The sequence below is a fragment of the Mirounga leonina genome, unplaced genomic scaffold (genome assembly GCF_011800145.1).
Source record: "Mirounga leonina isolate KUSES-001 unplaced genomic scaffold, KU_Mleo_1.0 Mir_114, whole genome shotgun sequence".
NCBI lineage: Eukaryota > Metazoa > Chordata > Mammalia > Carnivora > Phocidae > Mirounga > Mirounga leonina.
In genome coordinates, this window is record NW_023270265.1 from 41,529,481 (window position 1) to 41,550,209 (window position 20,729).

At 41.7% G+C, this 20,729-nt stretch overlaps 1 protein-coding gene and 1 long non-coding RNA gene across 2 annotated transcripts in view; both read right to left on the reverse strand.

The window, feature by feature from the left end:
* Positions 1 to 493: 493 nt before the first annotated feature.
* LOC118026926 lies at positions 494 to 11,514 on the reverse strand. Its single transcript, XR_004683717.1, has 3 exons — positions 10,304 to 11,514; positions 9,549 to 9,626; positions 494 to 1,788 (listed from the first exon to the last, which is right to left on the reverse strand). It is a non-coding gene; the product is annotated as an uncharacterized LOC118026926 (long non-coding RNA).
* Positions 11,515 to 14,651: 3,137 nt separating this feature from the next.
* Positions 14,652 to 20,729, reverse strand: part of FAM204A (family with sequence similarity 204 member A) — a 33,254-nt gene continuing 27,176 nt past the window's right edge. Inside the window, exons 7-8 of the mRNA XM_035030003.1 lie at positions 15,380 to 15,486; positions 14,652 to 15,032 (exon numbers count right to left, since the gene is read on the reverse strand). Coding sequence (XP_034885894.1) covers positions 14,981 to 15,032; positions 15,380 to 15,486 — 159 coding nt within the window. The 3' untranslated portion in view covers positions 14,652 to 14,980. The remainder of the gene's footprint in view (positions 15,033 to 15,379; positions 15,487 to 20,729) is intronic.

Genomic DNA, 20,729 nt, shown 5'->3' on the forward strand with positions numbered 1-20,729 from the left:
CCACATTGTTTGGTTCTCTTAACAGCCCTGATGAAGTGGTTATCCTACCTTCACTTACAGATAAAGAACACAGGAAAGTTGCCCAGGGTCTTCACAACTGGTGAGCAGGAGAACCAGGCTTGGAACCTAGTTGTTCACATATTCCATCCTCCCAGGCCATACAACCGCTCCCATCTCCTTTATCTTGGGTGTTTGTGGGAGTGAGAGAGCTAACTTTGTATGTGTGGCTGTAAGTGTTTGAGCCCAGTCCATGGAATCAACCTATCTTCTTTCCCTGAATCCTTTCCCAGAGAGGTCCTCTGAGACAGACAGTGAACCCACTGGAATTTAAACACACATGTTTGGGGGCGCCTTGGTGGCGCAGTCGTTAAGCGCCTGCCTTTGGCTCAGGTATTGATCCCAGGGTCTTGGGATCAAGCCCCGCATCAGGATCCCTGCTCCGCGGGAAGCCTGCTTCTCCCTCTCCCACTCCCCCTGCTTGTGTTCCCTCGCTTGCTGTGTCTCTGTCAAGTAGGTAAATAAAATCTTTACAAAAAAACAAAAAAACACATGTTTGTGCATGGTGCATGACAGGCTAGCAGTTAACTTTTCCTAATCCTGATTTTACACCCTTTTGCTGGGCACCTCTCATCCTCTTGGGAAAGTTATAAATGTAGCTCTAAAACTTGAATGCAAATGGATTTTGAGTAAAGACTCATATTTTCTCCTTCCAGGTACTTTTCAGTTTTATGTCCCAGAAAGTGTCCCTTTCACAAACAGGTGTTATTTCCATGTGTCTATGCTCAAGGACTGTGAATAATAGGATTTTAACTATCTGCAAAGCTGGTCAGAGCCAGAACTTCATTTCACCACCTTTGACAACCAGTCTTTGCTGATAGACTTGCTTTAGGACAAGAACTAGAGTGGGGTAGGTCATAGCAGAGCACAAAGAAAATTATTCAAACTAGATCAATATAAACATTTCTGGCCTTAAGTTTCATAATGGTCAGAGATTATCATTATGTCTCCAGTTTATTATTTTTGGCAACAGGAAACATGAGATCAAACAGTGAAATTTGGGGGGGGAGGCGGTTTCACACAACTGTCACTATCTTTAACATCCCACCCAAGAGTGATCTAACCTTTGCAAAGCCTTCACCTCAAATGCATTTTTATTGTTAGGTCGCACTGGTAATTCTCTGTTGCACTACCTTTCCTGTTTAAAAAATAAATTAAAACAATCTAAGAAGGCAGATAATGTTTAATGGAAAAGGGCAGCAATGGGCTAATGGTTGCCTAGCAACCACTAGACATTGTTTTGCTGCTTCACTTTAGAGAAGCCAAAATGGCGGCTATAATCCTTCTATGGCCCCCTGGACAGTGTATATGTGAGTGACAGTTCCCTCTGGGCCCAAATCATTTTCTTCTTTGTCTTGGGCAGGAGATCATTCCTTTTTTAGCTTCCAAATGGGGAAAACTCACTGCCTAATTCTTGAATACACTAATGCCTACACTTTAAATCTTCTCAGAAAATCTATGGCTGAACTTTTCAGGTTCTTCCTTTGGGCAGTTTTACTTAAGCGTTTTCATACATTCCCCATTTCCCCCTTTGAGTTCCCCTGTCAATCAATTACCAACCTGGTTAAGTAGTTTTCTGAGGTCAAGCAAGGCACTTGACATGATTTAGTTTTAGAAAGTCTTTTCTTGCCTTATCCTCCTTTCTGCTTCCAGAAGGGTCTTGACTGCTCAGTTCCCTAGGGCCATGAGAAGCTTGGTAAAGCTTTGACCATTGGGTGGGTTTTCTCACAACTAGAGAATGGAAGGGGAGGAGAAATATGGTTATAGAAAGTATGTTTAGAATTATCAGGATTAGAAGCATGATCAGTAAGACTGAATTACTTTTTTAGAAATAACATTTCCATTAGCTTATCTCAAAAACCACAAGTCTATTGTAAGGAACCCAAAATACCTGAATTGCTTTAACTCTTTGTACCCCTAAATCTTAAGTAGATTGGAAGTAGGTCTTGTGTGGCCTTGAAGAGAAAAAGGAAAAGCTACTATGTTGTAGATTGTCCATGATAGCTTGCTGATTTGGACAGATAGACAGGATGTGATTCTGTACCCACCTCAGAGGGCTGGGTACCCTAGAACAGGAGTGTTTAAGCAGGGTCCTCTAGGTGGAGAGAGTTCAAGAGGGCTTGGAATGACTGGAAACATGTCAAAATGCAGTGTGCATGTTTACACATGTATCCTTTCAGAGACAGGGTCTGTCTGTAGCCTCCAGAAAGTTAAAAACCAGTGGCAGAGAAGATGAGGAAATGGGGCTTTGTCAAGATTTTTTTGGTTTCAGACAAATATAGTGACAATGCTTTAAAACAAAAATGTTTCCAAAGAAGACAGAAGAAAGTAAGAATTTTTTAACTAGTTAGTAGGTCCTTTTGCTCACGAATTCAGTCAACAAATATTTATCGAGCCCTGTACCTATCAGTGTGAAAGGTCCTAGGGATACAGTCTGAAAAGGGCACAGTCCCTTAAATCATGGTGTTGAGGTCTAGGGGACTGAATAACATTAATTGAACATAGTGTATGCTAAGAATTTTATGAACATTAATATAATTTTCACAATCATATAAATTTCAAATTAGTATATTATCATACTAAACTTCAGATTATATATGAACTGAGAGCCTTTTGACTCTAAGTTCAGTTCTTTATCCACCTCACCTATAGGAACTCAGCTTTGGGGAATTCTTTGGACAGAATCCAAAGGCTTGAGTAGTTTCAACTAAAACAGCTTCTACCTGCATTCTAGTACAGGATTGGGTCTTATTTCCCTAAAGATCCAGGGAAAGAATAGAAAATGCTCTGACCATATTCTACCCACAAAATTAATACAGTAATACCAGCTAACGGTAACTGTTTACTGCATGCCAGGTCTTCTGCTAAATTCTCTGCATGCATGATCTTAATGTTCACAACTTCACAAAGTAAGCATCATTAACACCACTTTCCAAATAAGATATTGAGACTTAGACAGTTCCCGTAGCTAGTCAGAGTCCAGAGCCTAGATTCAAACCCAAGCTTCGCTGTCTTTCGTGTCAACGTTACGTAAATATTTAACCTCTTTGGGTCACTGGGAAACTCTCTGAAGGCTGGATCCACCAGGTACGTTTGTTTCTTCCAGAAAATTGGCACACCACAGGGAGTAATAACTGATACCAACACACACCTACATAAACACTTATATGGTATTATCATGAACTGAGAACAAGCTGAGACTTCACCCTACTTCGAGTTAGCAAGTGAGCCTGCCACTGTTTGGCGGCTGCTGGTGGAAGAGATTAGATGCAGAGACAAAGGGACAGTTTCTATCTCAGGAGCAGCAAGCCATTGTCCTGGCATTGTTTGTGCCAATTCCTACAGTGTGATATGAAGAGGGCCAGATGCCACCTGCTCACTGCATGGCTCACATTAAAAGAGAGGAACTCTGAGCTTAGGGAACTGAATCTTTTATAATGGGAGTTAAGCATGGCTGCCTGAGCTCCAGAGGGAGATGTCTGCTTTATTATACTGACAGTAAACATGGCTGCTCTTTGCCCCAGAGGGAGGCACTGTCTCAATCTTCCAAGGCTGTTTATATACAAACGTCCTTGCAAAGATAGTTTGGAACAAAGGGTAGTTACTGCTTGCTTGCAAGATGTGCAGAAATACAAGAGACCCCAGAGAACTGACTCCCCACAAGGACATTATTTGCTGTGTGTCAGGATCTCAGTACCCCACAGCCCTATCAGATGGGTACTATTATGATCTCTCACTTTGCAGGAGAACCCAAGATGCAGAGAGGTTAAGTAACCCACTTGAGGCTACATGATTCACAGTGGCAGAGCTGGAATTTGAATCTGGGTTTCTCCAAGAGTCCAGTGTGTAACCACTTCACTATTTGAACATTTGCATGTCTCAGCAACACCTCCCTGGACCCTCTCTTTTTCTCCATAACTTTTCACCATTACAGAGCCCAGCGGTTCTCAAACGTGAGTGTGGAAGAGTCACCTGGAGTGTTTGTTACAACAGTTTTTGACTTGGGTCTGGCCTGGAACTTGAGAACTTGCGATTTCTACATTTCCCAGGTGCTCCTGGTCAAGCACCCGACTCTGGGGACCACTGTGATACCATGTAATTAACTTATTTTCTGTCTTCCCCACAGGAATAGGATATCCATGAAGTTCGGGATTTGTCTTTTTTTCTCCCCTAGCGCCATATCCTCCTCAGAGCTTACAATAGTGCCGGGCACATCCCAGGCTCTCAACACATATTTATTTAAAGAATCAGGAAAGAGGGGCGCCTGGGTGGCTCAGTCGTTAAGCGTCTGCCTTCAGCTCAGGTCATGATTCCAGGTCCTGGGATCGAGCCCCGCATCGGGCTCCCTGCTTTGCGGGAAGCCTGCTTCTCCCTCTCCCACTCCCCCTGCTGTGTTCCCTCTCTTGCTGTGTCTCTCTCTGTCAAATAAATAAAATCTTAAAAAAATATATATTATAAAGAATCAGGAAAGAAAATGGGGGAAAACCCATTTCTTCCAGACGGTGACGTGTCCTTAACTTTGGAGAATGCTCTAGTGCCCGGGGCGGTCCTTACTGCCACGAGGCTAGAGGTAAAGCATCGAGGACATTGAATCCCGACAAGAAGGCAGCTTGTTCCTGATGGAGCCGCCCAATTTACACAGCTTCTGACCTCAAGAATTGTTGGAGTCACTTCTGGTAATTGGTGGATTTCATAAAAATGCCTTCCAAGGTGCAGAGAAACATCTGAGGACTTTAATTAAGCCCTCCACCATGGGGAACGGAACTTTTATGTACAGGGACTTTGGATTCTCTTTTTCTTTTTTATTTTTGAGCACTGTTGGCAAGGATGCAAGTACCAAGCAAGGATTCCAATTGAGTTCTTTGACACGGAGCCTTTTTTGCCAGTACATTTTTTTTTTTTTAAATGAAAGTGATTTACTGAGTAGAGCCGGCCAGTTGGGGGTTATGACCATTTATATTAATGGAATTTTAGACTCAGAATTTATACTACATGGTACACCTCCCTCCCTATGGTTTGTGACAAGACGTGCAAGTTTCAATGGCTTGTTGTTCTTTCCCATTCCAGCTTCCCCCTAGAGCAAGGAGGTGCTACTCTAAGACAATGATTCTTCAATGTTAGTATGCATTAATCACAGCTTATTAAAATGCAGAACCCCAGGTCCCACCCCCTGTAATTTACATGTTTAACAAGTGATTCTTCTGCTTGTAGGTGGTGCCTGCTCACACTTTGAGAAGCACTGGAATGGGGAGAAAGAGCAAAGGCCTGGCCTGGGTCTAATCCTGATCGTTTATGCTAAATGTATGGCTTTCAAGTTCTCTTCTTAAAGGTCCCAGCAGCTCCGTTTCCTCATCTATAAAAATAGGTGTAATGTGCTTCCAGGAGCATTGTATGGAAAGAGTAATGAGAACATGTTAGCTTCTCAACCTGCTAGACTTTTCTGTGATATATGAAGAATTAAGGCATTTCTTTAAGGCAGGAGCATAGACAACACTGAATTCTCAGAGTTTTAAAAAATATTCAGTAGAACATTTCCTTGGAACAAAAGTTCCAAGGTTTCTGTTCTCAGTCATGAGGATTTAATAAGAACATCTAGACAGGATTTCAAATGGTTTAGCAGGAAGGATCAGGTATGCATGTATTTACCCATCCATCCAGCCATCCATCCATGCATCCATGCATCCATCCATCCATCCATCCATCCATCCATCCATCCATCCATCCTTTCATCCACACAAAATGTTGGCCTGAAATTTTGTGCCCAGCTAACTGCTGGGCATGAGGATCACCTGAGAGGTTTAAAACAAAAGTTCCAAACCACATAGTAATTCAGTAGGTCTGGGTTGGACTTGGAAACCTACATAATACAAGGGTTCCAAGGATGTGATTTCCATGCCTTGGAGGAAGAGGTCAAGGAAACCTTGGGAATATGAGAAATTAAGGTGAGCCTCAAATAAAGGATGGGTTAGGCTAGATGGGGATGGGAGGAGTTCAGCACAAACACAGAGTTGGGAACGCACACAGGCTCTTCCCAAAGTTCCCAGAGCAAGAGAGCTGTTAGTCTAAAATGTTACCATTCCATAGCTATTATACAGTTAGATCTGTATTTCCCAGGGTGTTGCAACTAAATGTGTGGATTATTAATAAATGGTTAGGTGACAAAAAAAAAAAAAAAACCCACATATTTTTAAACAAAAACTAATAAGCACTGTGCTATCAGCAGAAGTTTACTGATTTCTCAGAGCCCTTAATGTGCTGATGAAGTACACTGAGACAACAGCATGCAATATTTCCCATATTTGACCACACAAATCTGTTTTCCTTTATGGGACAAGATTCCATGGACCTTATTTCAGAAGTTACTCCTCTCTCTGTTTATATCTGTATTTATGTATCTATCTATAGATATCTATTTATCTATATATTTAAGCACATATCCTGTAGTAGTAGGTTTAATTTTTACTCCTTTTCCACTGTCTGAACAGCATCTGCTGTATACACGGTTGTAGGTTGATCATGAGTTTTTTAAATCTTTAAACAGCTCGCTAGTTTTCATACTATCTCAGAGATGGTTATTAAAATTAAAGGGTTTAGTTCATTCTTGGAATCAACGCTCCCAACACTTAGGATTTCAAATCCAGCAGGCTTCCATGTAGCACAATCAGTCATATCAATTCACATTTACTCATGACATCAGGCGAGGTGTGGATTATTTACATCCTCCAGGCTTCCTGTCCACCACCCCACACCGCTTGGAGACCTGGACCCAAGCCACGACCGGGATTGTCTGTGCATGTACCTGGCACACGTAGTCACACTCCCATTATCTCCCCATTACTGCATCAGTGTACCCATCCCCAGCTGCTATTTAGGCTGCTAACAGGTCCCCCTTTCTGGAGGATTGCTCACCACGAGGGAGGCCACCTTGCCCAGGGAAGTCATGGCCCTCCACCCCAAGGGCAGCCCACAGCCCCTGACTGACCCAGTGAGGGCAGGAGAGGCTGGCTCTTTTGCTGCAAGGGGTGGGGGGAGGGGTTTCACAGATCTAAGGCTCAACTGGCTCTTCCCCTTCCACATCAGCTTCCCTCCCTCCCTTACAGGTTCTTCCAGAAGCACACACCTTTAAAAATAACTTCCACAAGACACATGAGACATCCCTTCTAGGAAACTGGAACAAAGTCACTGTCTATTGTGATCACGCCTTGATCTTGGCCAAGCTCCCCACAGCCCTCTGATGCTGTCTCGAAGGGCTGCCTCCCACCCTGTTATCTTGCCTGGTGGCTCAGCAGCATCCACAGGTACCTCGACACAGTGGGGTTCCACAATCTACATCACTAAAGATGACTTACTACAAAATGTTGGGCTTGGCATGACTAAATGGGACTAAATTGCTAAATATGACCTACATTACCAGCTCTCCAACTACCCTCTTCACTCCACATCACCATCCAGAGGCACCCAACCCTCCCCGCGCCCCTCCCACCCCATGCAGTCACCGCGTCTTGTCAGGTCTGCTGCCTGAACACCTCCGGGGTTCCTGCTCTCAATGCCCACAGCCCTGGTTTAGGTTCTCTTCATCTCTTCCCCGGGCTACTGAAACCACCTAACCGGCCAGTTTTGTTTTGCCTTCCAACCCACCATTCTTCTACGTGAGTTTGCACATTTCTTGCTTAATATGGGTCAATGTCCCCTCACTCCCTACACTCAGTCCAACCTTCCTAGCCTGTCTCACAAACTGTGCAAGTGGGTTCCAGCCACCCTCTCCAGCGTCGTCACTCAGCTGCTCAACCTCCAAACTCCATCCTACCCTGCTGCTGCTGAACCCCTCGCTCTGCCCCCACTGTGCCATGCTGCTCCTCCTGCCTGGGATCCTCATGCTTCAACTGTGTGTCCCAGCTGAAGTCCCAATTACCCGTTTTGACTTCTACTAAACATCGCCTCTGCCATGAAGCCTCGATTGACTTTCCGTGGGTGGCAACTACATTCTCATTTGAGCCCTCACTGAGCATATAATTCTATTTCAGCACCTATACATCACACTAGATCCTTGGGACCTCTACCATGCACATTACCTGGTAACTGAGTGGCCATCTTGGTCAGCTCTGTCAACACAGCCAAGTAAGAATGCCTACATCAAATCACAAATAGTGGTCAGCGCTATTCAACATCATGCCTCAGCAGAACTTAGCTATGCCTCCAAGTTAAGGTCTGATGTGACTGAGGCAAGGTGGCAAACACTGCTAGGTATTTGCTAAAATCTCTCTCCTCTTCTTCTTGGGAAACAGCCAGTCTACACTTCATAGCCTCCGTTGTGGTTAAGTGTGGTGAACTAACGAAGCTCCTGCCAGTGCAAAATGACAAGTAATGGGTTCCACTTCCAGGCCAGGCCCCAAACTTCCCATGAGTGCCCTCCCATGCTCTTTTCCCTTCCGGTTCACTGAGATGGTGACACCAGGGTTACTAGGGAAAGAAGGTGAGAGAGTTGCCGTCGGTTTGGGTCTCTGAGTGGCCACACTGACAGAACTTCCTTTGTCCCATGACCGAGAAGTAAACTTCTATGGTGTTGAGGCATCATATTTTGGGGGCCTATTTGTTGCAGTAGTTAACGTCACCCTTACATGGACAGACACTATGATACAGCCATTCTAACACAGAGGACATGTTGATATAGTCTAAGAAATTACCAAGTATTGTGCAAAAACAGCTGCATTCATTCCTGAATCCGACCACGTCAACGACCCTCACCTCTGTAGCAAGTCTGGGAAATAAAGTCAGGGTGTCAACCCCACTCACTGTGAGGTGCACACGCGTGGATCAGTCACTAAGCTAGTGAGACTGTAGCTAGCTGCCCAGCTAGGAAACTCCAGCCTGGGGGAGCGAAGGCCCACCCATCCATGTGACTCATTTTTGTACGTTACTTAATTTATTACATGTAAATGATTCCTTCGTATTTGGCAAAGAAAAAGTCACTGATTTTCTAATATCCCACCTAAAAATCAAGTTGTCCAAAACACGGGTTACCTACATTTCCCATCAGACAGTGCTGACTCATCTGTGGAACCACAAGAGTTAGTGTGCTATCTGACATATAGTAGGTGCTCAGTAAATGTTTCTCAGATGTCATGCAGGGAGAAATTCACAGCAATCCAAGGCTTCATTGTTTGACTATTCCTTGTGACATTCTTAATTACTTCTTCTAGTATCACCACATTACAAATGAAAACTTTTTATTCTGGGCAGTCATAATTATACACTATCCATCAAACAATAAAATGTTTATAGCAGAGGCACATTCAGCCTGAAGATGAAGTGATATATTAACTTCTTGATCAAATGCCAGAACTTAGAGATGAATATGAAACAGGCATCAATAATTACAGCTTGTACTATAGCTGTTGGTTTCTAAACCTTTAAGTTCAATGAACAAGTAATAACTGGACAGACACACCCTTCAGAAATTAGAGGTGGGAAAAGATGACCTCATTCCATACCTGTCACATGGCAGGCCCCCAGCAGCAATTCAGCAAGAGATGTTCCATGGGACCCAGAGGAGGTAAGGGCTGGGGCTTCTAGAACAATGCCAGGGAATAGGCACAATTGGAAACCTGGCAGAGGAGCACCCAGGAGCTAAGGCTTCTTTTGGGCACTACCCTCTTCTCTCCTTCCATTCCCTTCTATTCTGTGCCTCCTTAAGACACTTGTTCTGGACATAAAAGGCAGGTACCCAAATTCAATGTTTTAAAAATGCCATCTCACAGGGCACCTGGGTGGTTCAGTTGGTTCGGCTCAGGTCATATTCCCGGAGTCCTGGGATCGAGCCCCGCGTCAGGCTCCTTGCTCAGCGGGGGACGGGGGGGGGGGGGCGCTGCTTCTCCCTCTCCCTCTGCTGCTCCCCCTGCTTGTTCCCTCTCTAATAAATAAATAAATAAATAAAATATTTTTTTAAAATGCCCTCTCACTAGGAATATCTTTATACCTTCTCTACTTAAATCTAAACTTTGTTACTAATACTAATAAAAAAAGAAGTATCCCTTAGCTAATTCTTGATTTTACAAGCCCATCTAAAAACACAGCATACTGCACGGCATTTAATGGAGAGGGCCCCGCCCGCTGGCCCTGCCACCTCAGAAAAGCCTGTACTTGTGTTCTGGGGATCAAGATCACAAAAGCCAGTGCTACAGGAAGCTATTCTGATGGCACCCCTGTATCTGAAGAAATTCTAGCGAAGTGAATCTGGAATACTCACAAGTGAGTAGAAGGAGATACTGCTGAAGAAACAACACACTTCATTTTCACATTAGAGCACAATGGTTTGGAGGCTCCTTTCTCAGTCTCTTCATGGCCATCTTGATCGGCTACATACCACCATGTTCTCGACTGCAGTCACCAACCACCTCCCCACTAAGTCTCGGGGCTGATGACAGCTCCAACATTGAGAGAGAGAGAGAGAGAGAGAGAGAGTGTGTGTGTGTTTCAAGGTGAGCAGTGTGGAAGAGGGATACAATTATAAAGACTGAAGAAGGCAGTTCTGCTCATTTTATCAAAATCTATAGATATAGAGAGCATCCCAACCTCAAAGTGGAAAATGGGCCTTATTGTCTCAGTAGGCTACAGAGGTCATGCATAGATACACGCTGATAAAATAATCTTTTGATAGTTCATTGAAATTTACTCTAACATATATTCCACTTCCTAGCAGAAAGTCTCTCACTAATTTAAATCTGAAAACCTAGAAAGATGCTGATTACTTCATAATAAAAATTAATTCCTTGAAATGCATTGCCTTGGGTTTCTAAATGCCTTAGACTTTCAAAGTACTTTTAGATCCATTACCATGTTAAAAGGCACTGATGCCACGAATACCAATCTACATTTGGTTTTGGAAAAAGATTTCCGTGTACATATTTTGTCCAAATATTACTATTTGTTTCATGAAAGTCAGGACTAAGACTTTAGTAGAGTGTAAATTTAAAGCCAATGAATAAACAGTTGGCTCGAAAAAATACTAAATTGACATGCAAAGCATTTGTTGCTCTGCCAGACACTAAAAATAAAAGCGACTTCTGCCAACATGGAAAAACTTGAATTGTTTCAGTTGGTTCTGAATTTGACTACTGGGTTTCACACTAAGTTAATTTTCCAAAATGCAGTCTGACATAACATTACCTTGCTTCCCCAAAACCTTATCTCATAAAAAAACACACGCAATTGGCATCTTATTTAAATATCGACCTCAAAAATAAATAAATAAATAAATATCGACCTCATAAAATATTTTTTTTATAGTGTAGCAGGACAAAACATTTCTAAAAAAGAGGTATCTTTACCTAGCAAATAGAAATTTGGACATTTTGGAAATTAAACTTGATAGTTTAACAATTAAATTCAAGGTGCCTGGGTGGCTCAGTCGGTTAAGCGGCTGCCTTCGGCTCAAGTCATGGTCCCAGGGTCCTGGGATCGAGCCCCACGTCAGGCTCCCTGCTCAGCAGAAAGCCTGCTTCTCCCTCTCCCTCTGCCTGCCTCTCTGCCTATCTGTGCTCTCTCTCTGTCAAATAAATAAAATCTTAAAAAAAAAAAAAAAAAGAATTAAATTCAAACTTGGCTTAAACAAGAAGCGAGGTTATTAAAATACTGAAAAGGAACATTTTAGACGAAAGGTAGCAAGGAAATCAGTAGATTTTAAATATGAGGTTCCAGGCTGTTACTCAAAGTTCAGATAACATTTTATTCCCATCCCTGGCCTGCCCCTCCCTTAGCTGTCTCTCTAAAAAAATAAATGTGCTTAACATATGGAGTTTGAGATTTATGATCAGTTGCAGAAACCTGTTTAACTACTGATTTATATAGTTTTGGCCAAGGTATTTAACTCTGTCATCAGAACTAATTATAGCAAACCTGAGATTATACATTCAAACTCTCCTTTTGGTGAAAGAAATAGAATGTTCTGCTGAAAATCAGAAACATCCTGAGGGCTCCCAACAAGAACGCACTACCAACCTTCCTTCTCAGAACCAGTGCTATAAAGCTCAAAATTACTGTCCTTAGTAAGTTGTTTTAGCCTGAAGTACTGAAACAGTAACTCACAGTTACATTAATGCCACAATGATGGCCTGAAACGTATTAATCTCAGTTAACAATAACTGACATTTACATCCCTCGTCTAATTCAGGCATTTGAGCAGTAGTAAATGCACATGCCGAAGCTTCAGGAACTGAAGTTATTACTGTTCCAAAAAGAATCCTCATTTTGCTGTGAGCAGATGGAGAAGACAAATGACTACACTTTTTGGGCAACATGGGTGCTCTAAGAATAATGTTCCCATTTTATTGCTTTACTGAGCAAAATGTCTACTTCAAATTAAAGCTGGTAAAATAAATCCGGTCGCAACGACATGCCAGCCGGGTTCATCGCAGACAACCAGTCCCTTCCTCTCCCCCAGTCCCCTCCCTCGCCCCCCCCTTCCTGCTGTACCATATTTTGGAGCTTTTCGCAACCCAGGCCCCCCAGAAATGAAGACTTAGGAGATGCAGCCCCCCTCATCCAATGAGTCCGCTGCTACACTCGATCCCACCGTAATGCCCACCACAGGCTTAAAATGCTCCCATCTGTATCAGAGCCCCAAGGAGGGCAGCATGACCACCAGCACCGGACAGGCTGAAGAAGGGCTTCTACGGCTGCACTTCGGGTCACGGGCTCCCAAATCAGCCCCTCAAGAGGCCACTCTGGCAAGGCCTCAGCATGAGCAGAGAGGCGAAGCATTGCCTGCAGGGGTCACTAAGTGCTCGAAGTAGATACGGGAAAAGAAAGAAAACGAGACGTAGCTTGCAGGGAGATGTCCGTCTGCGGGCCCTGTGCGTGAGAATACCTACACTACCCACCTGCGCCACGACAACATGTTTAATGCTTCAGACAAAACCACCGGATTGTGCAGTGGATACTTCTCCCATGGTGGATTTTCTAGGGAAAAGGTTTCTATTCGGTAAGTTTGTATTCCCCTACTAGGAGTCTGAAATGAAATGTTGTAGGGAAACACAACAGGGGATATTAAATCATAAAATATTAAGATTTTCCAATATTTGGTCTGGACACCTTTTTATGATGAATTCTCTAAGGAGATACCCAATCTCCTAAAATCTTGCTTTTTCTATACTGGCTCTTCTCACCTAAGTGGAAGCAAGATATTATTTTTGTTCTCTTAAATAGCAACTAGTTATTTACTTATTCCAGAACAGAGGAAAAACATTAAATATGCTACCATAAATTAGTAAAATTTTGTTAAAATTTTAAGTCTAAAAATAACAAAATAATAATAAAACAATAATCAAATAATAATCATGGCTCATTTTCTAATGTTCCTGAATTTATATTATCAACCCAGAGAAAGTTTATACCAGCAAGCTAGCAAACCTCTGACGAAGGCTGAGGAAGGGAGGTGAACTGATGAAAGCAGCGATAAGCAGCTCTTCACCTCTGCTAAGCACTGTGCAGGCAGATGTCAAACCACCAAACATCCAGTCTTATTTGCCAGCTTCTTATATGATTTCTCAAAGCCACTTCTAGTTAGGTCTATGAAACACACATCTAATGAAAACTACTTCCTGTGGCACCAATCCACCTTATCCTCATTAATTCATTCAATCTTTTAAGAAGTAATGGGGAGGGGCACCTAGGTGGCTCAGTCAGTTAAGCATCTGACTCTTGATTTAGGCTCAGGTCATGATCTCAGGGTCCTAGGATCAAGCCCCGCATCAGGCTCTGTGCTCAGCGGGGAGTCTGCTTGTGATCTCGCTCCCTCTCCCTCTGCTCTTCCTCCAGGTCACGTTCTCTCTCTAATAAATAAAATCTTTAAAAAAAAAAAAAAGAAAGAAAGAAAAAGGAAGTAATGGGGAAGAGGAGTAAAAACAATCAAACTATGTCCTTGGAAGGTTCCAAGTTATACCATCCAGAGTTGTAACTGTCTAGTACAATTATGCCATCTTCTCTTCTAAGAACCATCTCATAATTTAAAGAGTGATAAGGTTGAGAGACATATTTAGGAAGACATTTCCAGGCAGAACTGAATTTAAATCATCATCCAAATACTACACTCTGACCTTTTTAAAATTGTAATATTTTATCTGAAGGTATACAAAAATTAATCAATTGCTTTCATTATTTGACTATGAAATATCAAATTCTACTGCCTCCAATAAAGAACCAATAATTACTTTTATAACATTAAGATAATTAAAGTCGGGCGTCTGGGTGCTCAGTTGGTTAAGCGACTGCCTTCGGCTCAGGTCATGATCCTGGAGTCCCAGGATCGAGTCCCGAATCGGGCTCCCTGCTCGGCAGGGAGTCTGCTTCTCCCTCTGACCCTCCTCCCTCTCATGCTGTCTCTCATTCTCTCTCTCTCAAATAAATAAATAAAATCTTTAAAAAAAAAAAAAAGATAATTAAAGTCACTTGTAAAGACAGTATCGAAACTTTCTTGCAGTTAAGACTAATCCATTATAAACAAATGCCAATCTTAAAAACACGATTCCAGAATAAGTGCAGTTACACTGGGTACAGATAAGAAAGAACAAGGAACTCACTGGCTATGCTACACCAAATGGATGAAAAGTAAAACTGATTTTATACTGGAGGATTCAATAAATAAGTAAATAAACAAATAAAGTCCTATCTTTTTTCCTATGTATGCCTAGAGTTCTTGTACAAATAACAGAATGCTCCATCTCATTCACTTCAATAGAATGAACTCTTTAGAAAAAGACTGAAAAGATTTAATAATCAACTCCCAAATTTTATGCTTATTTTTCCGATCTATCAGTTTCCTGACATAGTTAACATAAGCAGGTAAATCTTTTCAGTAAATTGAGCAGTTGAAGACTCAAGCAAAAACCCAAGTCAAGACTCAAGTGTCTTGAGGAACTCTGGCAAGTTACATATATCCCATGTTGCTCTTGGTTTCCCATCTCTTCTTTGCTTCAAACCTAAAATAAAGAACATAGAAATCTCAATTTATTTTGAAATACTTTCCTAAACATGCTTACTAAAAGTGCCACAGTAAAATAAACTTAAAACATTTTCACATACTCCATCGATGACAAAATAAATATCAAAAAGGATGAAGAAATGCCTCCAATATTTATAATATGACAAACATGCAGCAAAGACACAAAGAATAAAATGAGTAACAATCACACACAAACTGGATTCATATGATGCATTCCAGGAGTTCTGTAATCCCTATGAAGTTCCTAGAATTACCCCCATGCAAGTTTCTTCTTTTTACGGGCAACCTGTGAATTTTCAGTGTCCTTTTCGTCTCCAAACTTACCCCCATGCAAGTTTCTTCTTTTTTCGGGCAACCTGTGAATTTTCAGCGTCCTTTTTGGCTTTTACAAAGTTGTGGCAGGCAACCGCCTTGGCAATTTTTACACCAAGCTATGAATTACAAAGGAGAAAAACAAACAAACAAAAAGTGAAAAGAAATATTCCAGCTAATACAAGAATTACAGTCATACAAATACTTGAGAACTTGTGGGTATGAAAGCCGTAGCTACAAATTAGAAATTTTTATGCTCAGGCCCCCTTGAAGAAGCAAAGTAAACAAATGCACAGATGTGGCCCATATTTCCCTTACCTCCCACAGACCCTATACCCTGGTTGTACCAGCCTCCTGGATGGAAATCCTTCCCAAACCAAGGGCCCTTGAGGGTCCACAAGGATATGATGAAGATCTTCCAGCTATTCCAGCATTTCAGTAGGCCAAACAGGAATTTACCCCTGATAAGGCTGCGCAAACTGACAGAGACCTCAAGTTTCTTTGCTCTGGGCTAGAATTATAGCAACTCAGTATGGTCACATCAGTTATCTCATGCTGATCAGAAGCTCTGATTGGCAGTCATAGATGTGATTAATAAAACATGGGAAAGCTAATTACTGCTTCATAAACGCACTTCGTATGATGGGCAACAGCTTTTAATTCACTGATAGAAAACAGAATATAGGGGGTGCTAAGAAGCGAGAAGGCTGGGCACGAGGACCACAGTACCTGTGTTCCCTCTGTGGGCCCCTCTGTTCCTGCTCAGCCTGACACTCATCTGCCCCAGTCTTGTAAGGTCCGATCAAAACAAAGCCTCCTACCCACCCCCCCCCACCCCCACCCGAAGTCTTCTCTAAGTTAACCTAAAACAGTCCTTGTTTCTGTACTTCTCCAGCCCTTCAGCCTCTCGGCCATAACCTACAGTTTGCACACTCTGCTCTACACAGCTCTCTGGCAGCGAAACTTCCTCAGCAAGTGTCTCCAGGACAAGCAGGGGGATCTTCTAGTTTTAGAGGCTCTGATTTTCAAAATACCTGCCCATATGGATAGCTCAAAAATATCTGTTATGAACCCAGGTTGGACAACAAAGGCTAAAAATCTCCTTCTGGTGTTCCTTGCCCTTTCTATCCCTGGACTCACCCTAATGCACATGAGTGGACAACAGACATGGAAGAGAAGAAAGAAGCTGGAAGTCACTGTCAGGTCAATGTGGTAAAGCCCGAGTTTTAGGGACCTGCTGGCCAACAGTGAGGCATCGTGGGCAGGTTAAGAGCACATGTATGAGAAGCCTATTTAGGAAAGTGAGGTCTGACATGCTTGACATTTCTTTCAGCTTATTCTGGAGAACAGTTTCCTTTAGGATGAAACAAACAAGTAGGAATCAAGCACTGCTTGGGGTTTATGAAGGACAGCACACACCGATTTCATTTTCCAGTCCAGGTAAGAATATACATAAAGAATGGAAGCAACCCAACAATCAAACCGGAATGCTGAACGGGTCAACACCAATAGGAAAGCCACTGACCAAAGAGGGCTCCATTGTAACTGAGGAGTGCCCTTGAGAACGCAGACTGACCTCAGAGTCCCAAAATTCACACCAATAGGACCAGCACCACTACCTTCATCATCTCTTTTCACAGGACAACATTCACTCAGCAAATACCATGAGGGCACAAAGGCACTGTCTGGCCAGGCACTGTTCGGGGCGCCAGAAGTACAGCACTGAACAAAACCAAGCTGATTTTCACATTGGGGGCTAGGCAGAAGGGGCTGCTAGTGACATTAACTGTTTGACTGTTTCAATCCTGGCCTCCTTCCTTTGGTTGGCTGTCTTTTTGTTTCCAGTTCTTCATCCTAGAAAAGTGGCTCAGATGGTTAAGCGTCTGCCTTCGGCTCAGGTCATGATCCCAGGGTCCTGGGATCGAGTCCCACATCGGGCTCCCTGCTCCTTGGGAGCCTGCTTCTCTCTCTCTCTCATGAATAAATAAATAAAATCTTAATAAATAAATAAATAAATAAATAAATAAATAAATAAAAATAAAAGTTCAGATAAGTCAACTAAGAAAAGGGTAAGAATCAAAGGGCTGGAGCGTCACCACCTAAAGAGAAAATGCAACCAGAAAGACACTGTGGCTAATCTATCATTAAGATGGATTCCACGGAAAAACTACCCATTTGTCATAAACAACAAAATCAGGTCAGCGCCTGTCAGGTTAGGCTAGCCAAAACCGCACCTCCCAAACAAATTCCCAAATCCCACTGGCTGAACTTTTATTTCTTGTTTCACTTCTACTCCGCCGTGGCCTGGCTGGGCTCGCCTCCATCTTGTGGCACCGGCATCTCAACATGTGACTTTCAAGTCTGCTGCAGCAGAGGAAGCGAAGGCTGGAGGGTCTCACTACGGCTCTTCAACGCTTTAGTCCAGAAGTGACACACATCATTTCTGCCCGCAGTCCTCTGGTCACGGCTATTTATACAGTTCCGCCTAGGGCAAGGCGGCTGGGAACATGGGGTGCTGTGGGCTCCCCAGAGGAGTGGCAGATGCACCTAATAAACTGTCCACTGTCATAAAACCCACCTTGCTACCTGTGTTAAGATGTATGCCATGTCTCTCCACATCCCTGTATTTAGCATCTTCCCTGGCCCTTACCCTCCAAAAGGTAAAGTGCAGAACTCTGTGTTTTTCTATTTAGCTATATTCCCATGTATTATGTATCAAATGCGAATTTGATATATGATATAGTTTTGCCAAGTCTACCTCCCAACAAAAGTCCCATTTGGCGAGTTTATCTTATATTTAAATTGAGCCTATACTCGGAGGATAAAAGAAAAATGGTCTGAACCATATCTGCCATGTACCATTAAGCATGTGAAAAAATTATTTTCTAAAACTATTGTAAATTAAGAGGTAGCTTACATTTTTAACTTATTGAAATTTCCCAACATGGGTTTTCTGGATTGGGGATAAGCCAAAGAGTACCTCAATGTGTTTGATTTAAATGGGACTCATCATCTCAACATGGTCACATACCCTAAGAAAGTAAAAGCTTTTATTTTCTGGCAACGTTAAGGCCAGGCCAGCAAAATCAACATCAGAGTAAGGATTTAGAGCATACGTTCCCTAAGACATAGTATAAATTTATTAAAAATAATTCATTAAAACATATAAAACACATATTTACACGAGAGGGCTTCATCATTTCTGGGGACTAAGTAAATATAATAAATGGCTGGGTACATATAGGTAATACTTTCAAACAGACCTGTTCGTATAAAAGGTATATTTTCCAACCGTATTTTGCCTTGGGTTAGGTTAAATGGAATGTTCTTCAACTGATAAACATTCAACAAGCCTGGCCTATGTATTTTACAGAAAGAATCTTTTAGCTTGTAATGATGATGAAAAGTCATTATCAATTTTGGGTCCTTCACATGCTTAAAATGTGTTTCACTTATTCCTGTGGAGAAAGAACAAAGAACAGAAATATTTGGAAATATGAAAGGATAATAAGATCTATGGAAGAGACAGTTGAGAAGAAACTCATTTTCCCAGGCAAGATGACTAACCCGAGTTCCCAAAGATAAAAGAATTATCGTGCTATGTCTCAGTATTACAAATAATACAGGCCAACAAGAATCTCCCTTTCACTTCTGTAAAATGAAAAATGCATCTTCATGCCCAAAGTAAACATCACAAAAGCTTGGTCAATGGTTTTCATATTTAAAAAAAAAAAAAAAATGTTTCAGGTCATCAGATAACTACAGCAACACAATGTGGAAAGAAAATGTTTAAAATGAATAAAAATATATACAGAATTTCTTGTATGTGTAGCCAAAGTATCAGCATTTTCCATATAGAACATCCAATATTTTGCTGCATTTTAATTAAGGTGTCTAAACATTATCACAAAGAACTGCAAATTGGTCAGAGCAAGCGGTAAGGAAAATTAAGCTCTAAAGGCTTTTTATCACCATATTTCAGGAACCAAGGGTGTAAAATGTTCTAATTTGGGATATATTAAAAGCCATAAAAGGTCTTTCAAAAAGATTAATGGTACTTTGCTTGGATTTAAGATAAGGGCTTTAGCTGGTTGGAAAAGCAGGGCCCTGGCTGGACCCTTGGGGCATTCATCTTTACAGCCACTTGGAAGATTTGTAAAAGCGTCTGCATAACCTCAAGCAAATGCACGGCGACATTTTTTTAATTCCTTTCAATTTTACAGGTTTAGCCTGTGTAAATCATATTGGGTTGTAAAACAGATATAATGGCGCATCTTGTAACATAGTAGAGATTTCTAAAAGACAAACTTTCACAATAAAGGTGGTTTTTCTTGCTAAACCTGCGCCATTCTAAAGTTTGCCGATAATCATTTGAAGCATCTGATTCAAACAGCTTAATCTAGCGTAACTGTACACTTCTTACCCATGTCATAAAATATTTTACTCATCTCCAAATTACTAGCTTGTAACAGATTTATGAAGTTTTCTTCCCTTCTGAACACTTTCAAGGCACTTATTTAAAAATACCAATTATCATACTTTAACTTTTTACGGAATAATAGGTCTCTATGAAAAATATTTATGCCATTCTCTTTTGTTCTTTAATTAAATGAAAACAGATGTTTTCTGAAGTAAAGCGGAACCATTACTGGAGTACTTAAAGTGTTAAGGTCTTTAATTTTTATATCAGTTTGGTCGACAATTCCTGATTGTCTTTACTCAAGCTCAACATTAATGTCAAGCAAGTTACCTAGGAGACGAAAGAGATCAAAGAGACAAAAACCCCTCCAATGTCTGATTAATCAAGCCTGCAAACAGCTTATTTCTTTTAGCCTGCATGCAAGTATGAAAATGAGATTCTGGGAGCCGAACATTGTGCAGATTTGTTCATTCTTATCAGAACAAAGCCAGCGGCAGCTTATTTCATGGATCATTGGCACTGTCATCGGTGCTACACAGAACGGGTGACAGCTCCTCATTTTGAGGCTTGAACAAAATTAGCAAAAAGTCGGCACAAATTAGCCTCTCATCTTTTTGGTAATATGACATTATTCATTTACTTTTTATCCAATTTTTAATTTTTTCCTTGTCAGCTATCCCTTTCTAGTGTCTCTCGCATGGCATCATAAAACGCCTTCTAAAAACAAGCACAGAAACAGCCAAAGTTGAAATAACATGGAAAGTTCAAAAAGCAAATAAGAAAAAACTCTTCCAATGACTGATGACGCTTTGTGTTTAGAACTTCCAAAACTCTGCACTAATATTGATAAATAGCTCAGAACACATGCAGCTAGGGAGTTTTATGAAATTAGTAGTATATTTCAATCAAGAATATGACGTGGCTAATGTTTCACTCAAACCC